The sequence below is a fragment of the Buteo buteo genome, chromosome 11 (genome assembly GCF_964188355.1).
Source record: "Buteo buteo chromosome 11, bButBut1.hap1.1, whole genome shotgun sequence".
In the NCBI taxonomy this organism is placed as follows: Eukaryota; Metazoa; Chordata; class Aves; order Accipitriformes; family Accipitridae; genus Buteo; species Buteo buteo.
Genome location: NC_134181.1, coordinates 43,111,997 through 43,124,673, shown reverse-complemented (window position 1 = coordinate 43,124,673; position 12,677 = coordinate 43,111,997). Strand labels below are relative to the sequence as shown.

At 64.8% G+C, this 12,677-nt stretch overlaps 2 protein-coding genes across 2 annotated transcripts; one reads left to right on the top strand and one right to left on the bottom strand.

Moving 5' to 3' along the window:
- Positions 1-202: 202 nt before the first annotated feature.
- TCN2 (transcobalamin 2) lies at positions 203-3,859 on the bottom strand. The gene is made up of 10 exons (XM_075041926.1): positions 3,411-3,859; positions 2,561-2,753; positions 2,381-2,461; positions 2,135-2,277; positions 1,866-2,027; positions 1,605-1,780; positions 1,172-1,346; positions 865-1,057; positions 548-669; positions 203-462 (listed from the first exon to the last, which is right to left on the bottom strand). Exons 1-10 carry the CDS (start codon positions 3,463-3,465, stop codon positions 401-403), a joined length of 1,362 nt encoding a protein of 453 aa, XP_074898027.1. The 5' UTR covers positions 3,466-3,859; the 3' UTR covers positions 203-400.
- A 1,113-nt stretch (positions 3,860-4,972) lies between these two features.
- On the top strand, positions 4,973-12,677 carry PES1 (pescadillo ribosomal biogenesis factor 1). The gene is made up of 15 exons (XM_075041925.1): positions 4,973-5,041; positions 5,554-5,633; positions 5,922-6,075; positions 6,173-6,282; positions 7,290-7,461; positions 7,718-7,807; positions 8,883-8,999; positions 9,173-9,250; positions 9,667-9,756; positions 9,964-10,094; positions 10,259-10,384; positions 10,550-10,734; positions 10,849-10,994; positions 11,330-11,497; positions 11,986-12,677. Exons 1-15 carry the CDS (start codon positions 5,018-5,020, stop codon positions 12,070-12,072), a joined length of 1,758 nt encoding a protein of 585 aa, XP_074898026.1. The 5' UTR covers positions 4,973-5,017; the 3' UTR covers positions 12,073-12,677.

Below are 12,677 nucleotides of genomic sequence, written 5' to 3'. Positions count from 1 at the left end.
CCTCGGGGTGGGTGGGGGCTCAACGGGGAGGGCCGGGGGTCCCCCCCCAGAGGGTTTACAGAGGAGGACGGCCCTGGCTGGCGGCTTGCTGGGGATGAGCGGCGCTGGCTCGCACTCCCCAAACCCAGCTGCTTTGGGCACCCCAAAACTGGCTGCTCCCACTGGCTGCCTGCCCCATCCCCGAGTGGGGCCGGGACTGGAGGAGCTGCTGGTCCGGGTGCTCCCGACCCACCGTGCCCGTACGACACAGGGCATCGCGCGTGTCCCCCCTCCTCCTCCTCCTCCCCGGGACAGATTTGGGGTGCTGGCACGTGGGGCGCAGGGAAAGCAGGAGGCGGGGAGCCGGCAGGTCCTGTGCCCAAGGCAGAAGTTTCATTGCCATCACCCTCCCGCTCGCCCTCTACCACTCGCTCAGGCGCAGGATGAGGGTCTCCCCGTCGTGAGGTCTGTAGTCGGCGATGCCTGCGGAGAGAAGGTGGGAGAGCGGCCGTGGGGGCTGCCCGGGGACCCCCGACGCCTCCCCTGGGGACCCCCACCCATCACTCACCCATCTGCAGGCTGGTGCTGGGGGCGGTGAGGAGCTGCCAGTAGCTCCGCTTCTGCTGTCGAGCCTCCAGCCCCAGCACCCTGCTCAGAAAGGGGCCCTGGGGGGTGTCCTGGGTGTCAAACCTGGCGGGTGGGAGAGGGGGTGTGAGGGTCTGGGTCTGGCACTGCCGGCGCTGGGGCAGATCTGCCGCCAAGGGAGCCAGGCGGTGGGGACCGGAGTGAGACCGTGGCACGGCTGCGGGGCACGTGGCCGGCCCGGGTGCGACAGCCAGGGACCCCAGAGGGTCCCCCCCAACCCCAGCACGTGGGGCCACGTACGTGAAGTTGTGGGGTCCCCGCACGGCGGCCGCCCTGAGCACGTCCAGGAGGGAGGCACCGGCGGGCGCAGGCACCGTCCGGTCGTAGAGTCGGTGCTGGGGACACCGCGGCTCGGGGCACTCCACCACCAGCCGCACCGTCACGTTCCCCGGCATCTCGGGCGGCAGCTCGGGGCCGAGGGGCGTCAGCGTGTCTGCGAGAAGGAAGCCGCCACGGCACCGATGGACACCAAGCCACCGCCGCGGTGGCATCCGCACCAACCCCATCCCAGCTCCCCCATAGCACCCCACGCCACCCCGGCTCCTACCCGGCTCCTCCCGGCAGCGCATGGAGGCAATGTCCAGGTAAGAGCGGCCATACAGCACCGGCAGCGCCTGGGCCATGGTTGCGGCGGTGGTGAAGGCATCCAGGTTCTCCAGCAGCGCAGCCATGGCCCGGCCGTACGCCGGCTGCATCCGGCACGCGTCGGTGGCGATGAAGACCTGGGATGAAGGTGGATGGCAGGAGGGATGAAGGTGGCGGGGCAGTGGCCTGGGGTAGGAGGCAGGTCGGGGCCCTGGGTGGCTACTTCTTGCCCGGGCACCCATGCCCACACCTGCGTCTGCATCCACATCTGCGCCCACAGCCACATCTGTGCCTGTATCTGCGCCCACATTTGCACCTGCAGCCCTGCGCCCGCATCTCTGCTCGCACCCACACCCCACCCCGGAGACCCCCCCACCTCCGCACGTGACACCCACCTGCATGGCCCACGGCGTGCTGTAGACATTGCCGAAGAAGCCGTCCCGGCCCTGCGCCTCGACCATCCTCCTCCTCGCCCTGCGCGCGGCCGCCCGCAGCTCCGCCGCCAGCCTGGCCCCCACCGTCCGCTCCCGCTCCAGGCAGGCGAAGGCCAGCGCGGCCACCGCCTCCGTGTCTGCAGGGACGCGGTGTCACCCCCGGCTGCCACACGCCCACCCTGGAGTGCCACCGTCCCGTCCATCCCTGGGGGGGACCCTTACCCACGGCGCCGCCGCCGGCGTGCCCGAACCTGCCGTGGTGCTCGGCTGCCAGGAGCCGGCGGATCACCTCCTCCCGCACCCGTTTGCGGTGGACGCACAGCGCCAGAACGCCCAGGCTGTACTGGTAGTAACTGGTGAGGGGGTGGCCGTGCTGCCGGGATCCTGGGGACGAGGCGTGGTGTCACCGGCGCGAGCCGATGGCCCCGCGGCTGGACGTGCCGGCGCATGAGTGGGTGCTCGCCACGGTCGCCCCGTGGGCATGTTCTCACCTGCCCAGTCCTCCTCCAGGTAGTACTTCAGCCATGTCACCAGTGAGCGCTGGGGACCGGGCTCCGGTGGGGGACAAGTGGCCCGTAGCCCCAGCAGGTACAGCGCCAGCCGCCCCGTCTCCGGCCACTCCGCCTCAGCCCTCCTGCAAGCCGCTGCGTCAGCTCTCGCCAGCGGCACCGTGCCGGGGGGGCCGTCACCCCACCAGTGGAGGGGACCGTCCCCGTGGGACGGACATACACACGTACATGGTGTGCTCGGTGGCCACGGCGTCCTGCTGGGGGTGGCTGTGGGGCGCAGCGTGGGGCCGAAGAGCTGCCTGCAGGCTCCTGTGGGGACTCAGCATGAGTGCCGGGGTGGTGTGGGGGTCAGGGGATGTCCCCCAGGGGTACATGGGGGGGGACCCAGTGTCCTCCCTTGGGACCTACCGGCCGTAGCGGTGCTGGAAGGCATCCTGCAGCCGTGCCAGGTACCGCTTCTCCCCGTGCAGGTCGTGGTCGCCGGCCAGGCGAAGGGCCAGGTAGACGCTGGGGTCAGGGTCCCGCGCCGGATCCACCGCCAGCCCCAGCAGCCGGGCGCTCAGCGCCCGCACCGCCGCCGCCGCCGCCTCCCCTGGGGCTTCTACCCCCCCCCAGGGCGAGGGAGTGGAGTGTGAGGGGGCCAAGCCCACCCCAAGCACTTGCCTCATGGCATCTCAGCCCCCAGCACCGGTTGTGTGGGGCCGCGGTGGTGATGGAGACCCAGCACCCCCAACCCTGCCATGAGCCCCGTGCCCTTTGTGGCCCTCCTTCAAGTGCCAAAACCTCATGTCTCCCCCCAAAAAATGGGGAAGAAACAAAATAAGATACGTGACATGAAGTGGGAGCATGCAGAGCTCAAACCCCTGACCCCAGGGACCCCGCGGGACCTGTGGGAGGTGGGGGGCTGCGGGTGTAGGAGTAGGGCAGGTTGGCTCTGGGCTTTGGGCAGGGGAAGGGGGCACAGGAATAAGGCTTAACCCCAGCAGGCACTAGAGAGAGCTCAGCCCTGGAAAACTCATCACTGGAGGGGTTTCATGAGGTCAGCGTCCTCCCCGGGGCCGGGACACGGGGCTGGAGTACGGGATGGTGCCCGTCCCCCGCAAGCCCCACTCCTCAGGGACCTCTCCACCGCCACAGCCAGCTCAGGGACCCGCTCCAGGCACCATCCTGTATGGGCGAGACCCCCAGCTCCAGTGGGGTCCCCAGGTGGGATGTGGGGGTCTGGGGGCTTCAGGTGGTGGCTGGCTGCCGTACTCACCACAGAGCTGGGCAGGCAGGACCGCAGCCTGCAGCAGGATGAGGAGCAGCCACATGCCAGAGTGGGGCGGTGGGTGCCACAGCACAGCACGGCTGACAGCCCGGCAGAGCCTGGCCGAGCCGAACCGGGACACAGCCGGGGATGGGAGGGTGTTGCAAGAGGCCGTTTCCGCACACCGGGGCCGAGTCAGCAGAAACAGGAAAGGACTTTGGCTGGAGGCGAAGCAAAGGGAAGCGGGACCACCCCGCGCCGGGGCAGAGATAAGTGCTCACGGCCGCTCTTTCCTCCCAGCTCCCTGACCTGGCACGAACTGCGTGAGCATCGAGGTCTCCTTGCCCTCTGCACCACGGCCGGGGCACCAAGACCCAAACTGCGGACATTTGTGTCAAAATCACCGGTCAAAGTTAGCAAAAAAAAACAAAAGAGGGATGAAAACCCCCAAAATCCCGTGCTCTCCATCCCAGCAGACTTAGAAAGCAATGACTCCGCTGCTCACCTGGAAACTGGATTTTTATTGAAAACAAGGATTAATCAGCCCCGCTCGGCAGACGAGGGGTGGGTATGGGGGTGCTGAACCCCAAAAAGTAAATCCCCGCAGCCAAGGGGAGGTGGGGCGCTGCTGGGGCTCAGGTCTCTGCCTGCTGGGGGACAGCACCACGGCTCAGGTCCGTGGGCCCGCATGGTGTCGAGACAAACTCACATCCCACCCGTGGGATCAGGCTGGGAACCAAAGGCCACGAAACCCTCCCGGAGACACCTCACCCACCCCAGCTCGGGGATATGACCCCCAGACACCCGTGAAGGCTCGCTGGTGCCCTGATGCCAGGGATCCCCAGCAGGCTGGGATGGACAAACCTCCGTCGTGAGCATCCGTCACGTCCCCCAGGAGATGCCCCGGTCCCCAGAGACTCGCCGTGCAGGGACATGGGGTCTGGCCGCCTCTGAGGCGGGGGGAAAGTCTGGGGGAGAAAGGATGGGGCGTGGGGCAGGCAGGAGCTGCCAGAGCTCGGGCTGAGGGAGGCCGAGGCAGCCGGGCCTTCCCCCCGGGGACCCCCCGCACTCGCCCCACCGACGGCCCCTACAGAACGGGGAGCCCCGGGGACGGTGCCCTGGGGCCGGGGAGGCAGGATGAAGCCCCCGGTCCCAGGGGCTACTCTCAGCTTGGGGAGAACCCCCAGGGCCCGGGCAGGGCCCCGCCTAGCTCCGCTGTCCCCGCGGGTGGCCAGGACCCCCGGGGCCACCCCAGGCCCGGTGCCTCGATACATCCCGATGCCTCGATACATCCCAGCATGCTAGGCGCTGCCCCGCTATATCCCAGCGTGCCCTTCGCCGAAGGACCCCTTCTACCTCCTGCCTGGCCCGACCGGGCTGCCCGAGGCGCGCCTGACCCGGACCTGCCTCTCTTCCTGCCCGTCCTGCCCGCTTTTCCCACCCTGCCCGCTCTGTTCGCGCTGTCCACGCTGCTCACGCTGCCCCCATGACCGGCGTGGGGCGGCTCCGGCGGGCGCAGACCGCGGACCCCGGGCGCAGGCAGGTCCCGGGCAGGCCGGGGTCCTGCGGCGCGCCGGGAGCACGTGGGCAGCGGCGGCGGCGGCGGCGGAGCAGCCATGGGCGGGCTGGAGAAGAAGAAGGTACGGCGGGGCGGCCCGGCCGCCTCCACACGCCTCCCCTCCGGCACCGGAGCCCCCTTTTCCCCGTTACCACGTTCACACTCCCCGGGGCTGGTGCCTCCTCCCGCCCCGGTGCCTTCCTTCCCTCCGGTACCGGCGCTCGGCCCTGTCTGCTCCCTCCATCTCCGGTGCCGGTAACAGCCCCCCGCCCCCCCCCCCCCCCGCCGTGGTAGCGGTGCTCGCCCCTGTCGTGCTCATCCCCCTTTCTCCGGTACTGGTGCCCCCCCTTTCTCCGGTACCGGTGTCCATCCATGCTGTGACACCCGGTGCCGGTGTTCCCCCCCCCCCCTCCCCAAGCTGGCCGTGCCCGGTGGCCTCTTTCTGCTTCCCTCCCCCGCCGGTTCCCGTTTTTCCTCCCTTTCCAGCCCCGGCAGCTGTGGAGCTGCCCCTCCCGCCCCCCCCTTCCCGGTCGCGGGGCTCCCCTCGCCCCCCCCTCGCTCGGTGCTGACCCCGACACCCCCATCTCTCCCCAGTACGAGCGCGGATCCGCCACCAACTACATCACCCGCAACAGGGCACGGAAGAAGCTGCAGCTGAGCCTGCCTGACTTCAGGTGCGCCTGTGACCCCCCCTGGATCCCCTGAACCCCCCCCAAGCCTCTCCCCGGACCCCCCTCCAGGACGTGCAGTAGGAGATTGAGCCCGTGGTGGGTGCGTGGGGTGGGCTTTTCCGTAGGGAGCGGTGGTGGTGTCCTGAGGTTTCAGGCTGTTGAGTTTTGGGCTTTCCCACCCTCCCCCGAGGGGTGGGAGCACCAGAGGGAAAGGGTCCCGGGGGGGGGGGGGGGGTGTTCTGCTTTTAGGTGCATGGATGCTGCGTGTCTCACCCTTATTGCCATTACCAGGCGCCTCTGCATCCTGAAGGGGATTTACCCCCACGAGCCCAAGCACAAGAAGAAGGTGAACAAAGGCTCCACCGCAGCCAGGACCTTCTACCTCCTCAAGGATATCAAATTCCTCCTTCACGAGCCCATCGTCAACAAATTCCGGGAGTATAAGGTAATTATCCTGCACGAGACCCCCGGGGTGGTGCCCGAGGGGCTGCTCGAGGCTCATCCTCTCCTGCAGAGCTCCCAGCCTCCCCCTCTCCCCGCAGGTATTTGTCCGGAAGCTCCGGAAAGCGTACGGGAAGAGTGAGTGGAGCACCGTAGACCGGCTGAAGGACAACAAGCCCAGCTACAAGCTCGACCACATCGTGAAGGAGAGGTGAGCCACCGGCCAAATCCCAGCAGACCTGTCCTCTTTTAAGGGAGGAGCTTTTCCTGCAGCCACCTGGACGTGTGGAGCCTTTGCCATGTCTGTCCCTCTGTAGGAATCCACCTCCCGTATATATTCTGGGGGTTTTGACAGACACTGGTGTTTCTGGGCTGGAGGAGAAGGCTGTAGCGTGCTGCACGCTGGCTGCAGCAAAGCATGAGTGAGCAGGGAGTGCCTGGGCATCCTAGATGTCTCCAGGAAGGTGCAGAGAGCTCTCCTCCTCTCCCTGAGCGGTGTTTTCCTTGGAGGGGGGGACGGTGGAGGGTGAATCACGCCAACAGAGTTGGTGAATTTGGTGGCAGTGAGAGAGGAGAGGACCCAGGAGGGTGGGAACCTGCTCTGGCAAGTCTCTCTGTTGTCCCGGTGGTGTCCAGGACCTCACTGTGCTGGGACAAACAGCGCCGAGAGGCAGGCACTGCCCCGACAAGCTGTGTGCTCGGGAGGGGAAATGGTCTGGGCACCTGGCGGCCACGCTGCTGCTTGAGCTGTGGGGCTGTGTGGTCTCCCTCCAACTGCCAGCGTTTGAGTCCTGCAGCTTTCATCCCGTCTGGCCGAGGAGCACTGCGTGCTGGTGTGCTGCACCGCAGGCATGCTTGTTCTCGGTGGGTCCAGGCTGGGATTCCCCAACGCTCAGTCCCTGCGGGTGCCCTAAAACCTGTTTTCACCCACTTTATAATCAAGGGTGTTGCCATCCCCTCGCCAGAGAGGTCCCTGGCTCTCCAGAGAACCCTGGACCCTGGGGAGCTGCTTGGAGCTCCCTCTGTGACCGCGGGCTCCCCAGTGCCCAGGAGGGACACCCCATCCCCGTGGGTCGCTAGCTTTGGTGGGACCTGTGGGAGATGGATGCTCCATGGTGCCCGGTGCCCGTTCCTGTCTCACTTGAGGTCTCCATCAGCCCCAGCAGCTTTTGGTGGAAGCTGGGGCTGGGTGTGATTCTCTCTTCTGCCCGGGCACAGGTACCCAACCTTCGTAGACGCGCTGCGGGACCTGGACGATGCCCTCTCCATGTGCTTCCTCTTCTCTACCTTCCCACGGACAGGCAAGTGCCACGTCCAGACCATCCAGCTCTGCCGGCGCCTGGCCGTGGAGTTCCTCAATTATGTCATCGCCTCCCGCTCCCTGCGCAAGGTGGGTGCTGCCCGGAGGGACGGGACCAAGACCTCCCTGCCCCGGGGGGGCTGTGGAGGCGGGGATGGTGGACTTGTGCCCCAGGAGGGCACCGGGCCAGCTGTGCTGACAGCTTCAGATGGGGAACGAGTCCTGCCGGGACACCTGTGACACTCCCCTGATGGAACGTGCTGATGGGAGAAGGGTTAATGAGGACAGGGACGAGGGAGCATCCGTGGCCTTCCTCCCTCTGAGCCATTGCTCTACTCCCTGCCAGGTCTTCCTCTCCATCAAGGGCATCTACTACCAGGCCGAGGTGCTGGGGCAGCCCGTCACTTGGATCACCCCTTACACCTTCGCCCACGATGTGAGTACCTGGGAAGAGCGCGGTAGGATCCGTGCGGGACCCGTGCTGCCGCTGCCTCGCTGCTTCCTTCCCTGTGGCCGGGGAAGGGTTGAGGGACCGTCCAGTGGCTCTCGCGCTGCAGAGGCAGACGAGGCCGTGGTGGAGACCACGGGGCCCAGCTTGGGAGGCATGCGGGGACACAACCCTCTCCTACCCCCCCGGGATGGCTGTACCTGTGTCCCCTGTGGCTGGCTGTACCAGTCTCCCCGGTTCCTTATTTCCTCTTGTCAATTATTAAAATGTGCCTTAATCAGCAATTAAAGATTAACTTGCAGGAATGGGGCTGGTGGCCCTTAGGGAAGAGCCGAGTCAGACCCCGCACCCTGTGCCAGGGTGGGGTGGTTCTGCTGCATCCCCTGTGCAGTCTGGCCAGGCGGAAGGGTGAGGGGAAAGCTGTGGGTGCCACTGTGCCAGGACAGCTGTGTGGCTGTGCTGCACCTTGCCAAGATCCTTGGCAGGCAGGAGTTCACTGTCACAGCAGTGCTCTCTCGTTTTGCTCCTGGGTTTTCCGGGGCTTGGCAGAGTTGGGTTGAGGCTTTCCAGCTTTGTGGCCTTTGATATGGCCTGTGCTGGGGCTCACCTCCCCACCTCACCCCACAGCATCTCCTCGGCCAACCCATGTCCTTACCGGTCAGCATTACTTCTCGCTCCCTTTAGTTCTGGCTGTTGCGGGGTTGACTGGGTCCCTGCCGGGTTTGGCTCCTTGTCCTGCTCTTGTCCGGTTTTGCCACAGCCTGCACTTCTCCCCTGGAGGAGCAGAGTCCCTGGAGCAAGCCACCAAGGTCCCCATCTGTGACGGGATGAGGTGCTCCATCTGTCCGAGCAGGTCCCTTCACGGGGGGTTGGCAGTGGGGCCCCATGTAGCAGCCTGGAGAACTCTCTCTGCCCGGGGGCTGGTGGTGGCTGAGGATCTCCAGACCTCAGTGTGAAGGGGGCAGGACCCTCCTCCCTGTGTGGATGGGACGGGCTCCTGTCCCTGCAGAGGGGATTCCGGTCCTTTGTCCTTGGGTCCTCAACCCTTCCCATGTACTTGCAGCACCCCACAGATGTGGATTACCGTGTGATGGCCACTTTCACCGAGTTTTACACCACCCTGCTGGGCTTCGTCAACTTTCGCCTCTACCACTCCCTCAACCTGCTCTACCCCCCCAAGGTGAGGCCACCACCTGCCCCGGGGACATGCCACGCTGGCCTGAGCCTGGTGGGACCGCCTGGTGTGGGTGGTTGGAAGTGAGCCCATGTTGGGAGGGTCAGGGTGGCAGAGGGGGGGATGTTTGGGGGCTCTAGGTTTGGGAGCTACAACCCCACCTTTCTGTTTCTCCCCAGATCGATGGCCAGGCTGATGTTGAGCTGAAGCCCGCAGAGGGCAAGGAGTACGCCATGGGTTCAGAGAGCTACCTGGAGGTGAGGGACGCTGCCATCACCATGGTCCGTGGGAGGACGCTGCGTGGTCTTGGTGACCTCCTCCTGGTGTGGGGCACTTGGCGTGCGGGTACCGAGGAGCGGAGCCTGATCCCTGCGTGGCAGAGAGGACTGGTCCCAAACTCCTTGCGCCCCCATGCTGGCCAAGGGAAGAGCTGTGCTTGGCCTCAGGGGCCACTGGCCTCCCCCCTGCATGGCGGGGGACCCTCCGAAGCCGCAGTGCTGGGCACTGCAGGGTGGGACAGTATATGGAGTAGGCTGAATATCTGTCTAGTCCCTAGGTCTTTTGAACTCTTGCTCTGAGAAATTGCCTTGTCCTTCCTCCATGAGCCTTCCCCTTTTCCCGTCCCCAAAGCACTGGCTGGGCGTGACAGTTTCTTGGTCTCTTCCCGCTGCAGAAACTGTCAGCTCTGAGTGCCAGCCTGGCCCGTGTGGTGGCACCGACCCACGAGGACGAGGTGGAGATGGATGAGTTCCCAGTGGAGGGGGTAAGAGCCTGGTGGGGGAGCTCAACCCTGGCCTTGGGCGATCCTGTCTGCAGTATGTCTTGTGCCCGGCAAAGGCTGGCAGGGCCTAGTGTGATGCTGGGAGGGACTGGCAGGAGGATGGGGACAGCATCCGAGAGCCCTCCTTGCAGAGAAGGGCTTGATAGGGGCTGTTCTTGGGGAGGAGGCTGAATGCTTTGCTCTGAGCAGGAGACCGCAGAGCAGATGGACGCGAGGAAGAAGGAGCAGGAGGCACTGGAGAAGCACAAAAAGCTGTTTGAAGGGCTGCGGTTCTTCCTCAACAGGGAGGTGCCTCGAGAGCCACTGGCATTCATCATCCGGTACGTGATGGGCAGGCTGTCCCTCGGCAGGCCTGCTACGCCATGCTTGCCTCCCCCAGCCTCTCTGTGAGGACTTTGAGGCCAATCTGCCTGATGTCCTGCGGGCGAGGTGACCTTGAGGGTCCCTCCTGCCTGTCTGACTCCTCAGCGGGTTTTGCTGGCAGGTGCTTTGGCGGCCAGGTCTCCTGGGACAAGTCCCTGTGCATTGGTGCCACCTACGACGTGAGCGACCCCTCCATCACCCACCAGATTGTTGACCGTCCCCGGGTGGAGCAGCAGGTTGTTGGCAGGTGAGTGGGGCGGGTGGCCTGTCCCCAGAATGGCCACGAGGACTAGTGGGTGTCCCTGGCCATCCCAGAGCTGTCCCATGCTCTGTCTGCTCCCTTGCGGCCCCGTGCGCTCCAGAGCCTGAGGTGGGAGGAGCGGGTCTCAGCCTGTGTCCCGCTGCCCAACAGGTACTATCTGCAGCCTCAGTGGGTCTTCGACTCCGTCAATGCCAAGCTGTGCCTCCCCGTGGCCGATTACTTTCCTGGCGTGCTGCTGCCCCCACACCTCTCGCCCTTCGTGACGGAGCAGGAAGGAGACTACGTCCCTCCTGAGAAGCTGAAGCTGCTGGCCATGCAGAGGGGCGAGAACCCAGGTGATGCGGGGCTCCGAGGCCGGAGGAGCTGAGGAGCCGGGCAGTGTTGGCAGAGCTGTGCCTGCTCCAGGGCCAGCAACTGCTCTTCTGTTGGTAACGGTGGTGCCTCTGTAGATGAAGAGAGTGAGGAGGAGGAGGAAGAAGAGGAGGAAGAGGAGGATGAGAATGACAAAGAGGAGGAGGAGGAGGAAGATGAGTCTGAAAAAGAAGAGGAGATGAAATTAAAGAAGATGGAAGAGCAGAAGACTCAGAGCAACAAGGTACGGTGCCTGGCAGCGGGGTGGGAGCCCCAGGAGGAAGCAACACTGGTGAGCTCTGTCTCTTGTGGGGCTCTGCTCACTGTGGGGCATCCCGGCCGTGTCCCTGTTCTGGGACTGCTGTGGCTCTGCTGCTCCCGCGGCAGCCACCACAATTCTGGGTCCTGGACCCATGTTCATGAGCTGCAGCTGCCATTCACGCTCAGGACCTGCTGCCTGGTCTGGAGGGTGCTGCGGCTCTTCCGTGGCCCCCGGTGAATGGTGTGGAAACGTCTGTCCCCAGGGAAGGGTGGTGGGTTCCCAGTGTCCGGGGTCCTGAGCTTTCCGGCTCCCCGCAGGCACTTCCTGTGAAGGTGACTGCTGGCAAGCTGCGGCTGGAGGACAAGCAGCGCCTGGAGCAGGAGCAGCAAAGCGAGGAGAAGCGTCTGGCCATCATGATGATGAAGAAAAGGGAGAAATACCTCTACAAGAAGATCATGTTTGGCAAGAAGCGCAAAGTCCGAGAGGTACGAGCGTAGGGCTGCTGTGGGCCAAGGACCCTTGCCTGGATCCTGGTGCTAGCTCTTCCCAAATCAGCTTGCAGCTACAGATCACTAAAGCTGGGTTTGTCCGTATCTTGGGGGAGAGGGAGCAGCCTCTGCTTCCGATACTGTGCCAGCTCTGGGTTGCTGCTTCCACTCCTCTCTGTACCTGGTGAGGGCACTGAGTGAAGGTGGGCAAGGGTGAGGCTCTACGAGCCTCTTCTCCAGCATCACCAGGCTGCGGTTTCTTGACCCTGGCAGGGCAGAGCTCCTTGTGCTCCCTCAAGGCCATGGCTTGTGCTCAGCAAGTGAAGCTGCTGCCCTTCTTTGTGCCCCATGCCTGACCTGGGTGCCAGCAGCAGATGGGTCCATCTCTCCCACGTACAGCTGGAGAGTTTGGTGGGACTGAGGGTAGAGCAGCCCTTGGTGTCTGCAGACCGGTCTGACTGTGAGTCTTGGGGGTTTCTCCACAGGCGAACAAACTCGCTGCGAAGAGGAAAGCCCATGACACTGCCGTCAAAGAGGAGAAAAAGAAAAGCAAGAAGGCGCGACGAGCATGACGGGGCCCGGGGGCTCCCTGGAGGGGCTGGCTGGATGGCCGCGCCCTGCAGACGACACCATTGCGTTTGGGTGAAAACCCCTCAGCTTTGCTCTTGGGACAGAAATGCTAAATTAAAACATTTCCCATCTGTAAATACACTTCCCACTGTGCCTTTCCCGGGGCTCCCTCGGCTCCCCTCCACCGATGCCACTGGCCATCCTGGCCTGGGCTGCAGGATCGGTGTCACGAGGACTGTCTTCTTCATGCTGGTGCCACCTCTGCCTCCTGACCTGCAGGGGTGGTGAGCGAGGAAGAGGAGGCCAAGGAGAGCTCCAGGCTCTTGCAGGTCCCTCTGGGATTGTTCCTTTTGCATTTGCACAGCCCTGGGCAGAGGAGCCGAGCCCCCATGGCAGAGCAGGAGCTCTCCAGGGCTCCCAGCACGGCAGGGCATTGTGGTGTGTTTTGGAGGCTCGGCACAAAGAGCGGGGTTTTGGCGGAGAGGAGTCTGCAGCAGAGGGAGCCTGTCCTCTGCCCAGCCCAGAGCTGCCCTCCAACATCTGCATGGTAGGCTGTACTTCTCTTGTATTTTTATTTTTAATTAAAGAAGGTGACGCTTCCCTGGTA

What these genes read in the sequence shown, in the direction of transcription:
- PES1 (XM_075041925.1), top strand. Translation starts at nt 5,018, where the DNA reads ATGGGCGGGCTGGAGAAGAAGAAG. An exon ending in ACAAATTCCGGGAGTATAAG is followed by an intron (nt 6,076 to 6,172) that starts GTAATTATCCTG and finishes CTCTCCCCGCAG; the next exon opens with GTATTTGTCCGGAAGCTCCG. An exon ending in CCACTGGCATTCATCATCCG is followed by an intron (nt 10,095 to 10,258) that starts GTACGTGATGGG and finishes TTTTGCTGGCAG; the next exon opens with GTGCTTTGGCGGCCAGGTCT.
- TCN2 (XM_075041926.1), bottom strand. Translation starts at nt 3,465, where the DNA reads ATGTGGCTGCTCCTCATCCTGCTGCAGGCTGCGGTCCTGCCTGCCCAG. An exon ending in GTGGCCACCGAGCACACCAT is followed by an intron (nt 2,278 to 2,380) that starts GTACGTGTGTAT and finishes AGCGGCTTGCAG; the next exon opens with GAGGGCTGAGGCGGAGTGGC. An exon ending in CCTGGAGGAGGACTGGGCAG is followed by an intron (nt 2,028 to 2,134) that starts GTGAGAACATGC and finishes CCTCGTCCCCAG; the next exon opens with GATCCCGGCAGCACGGCCAC.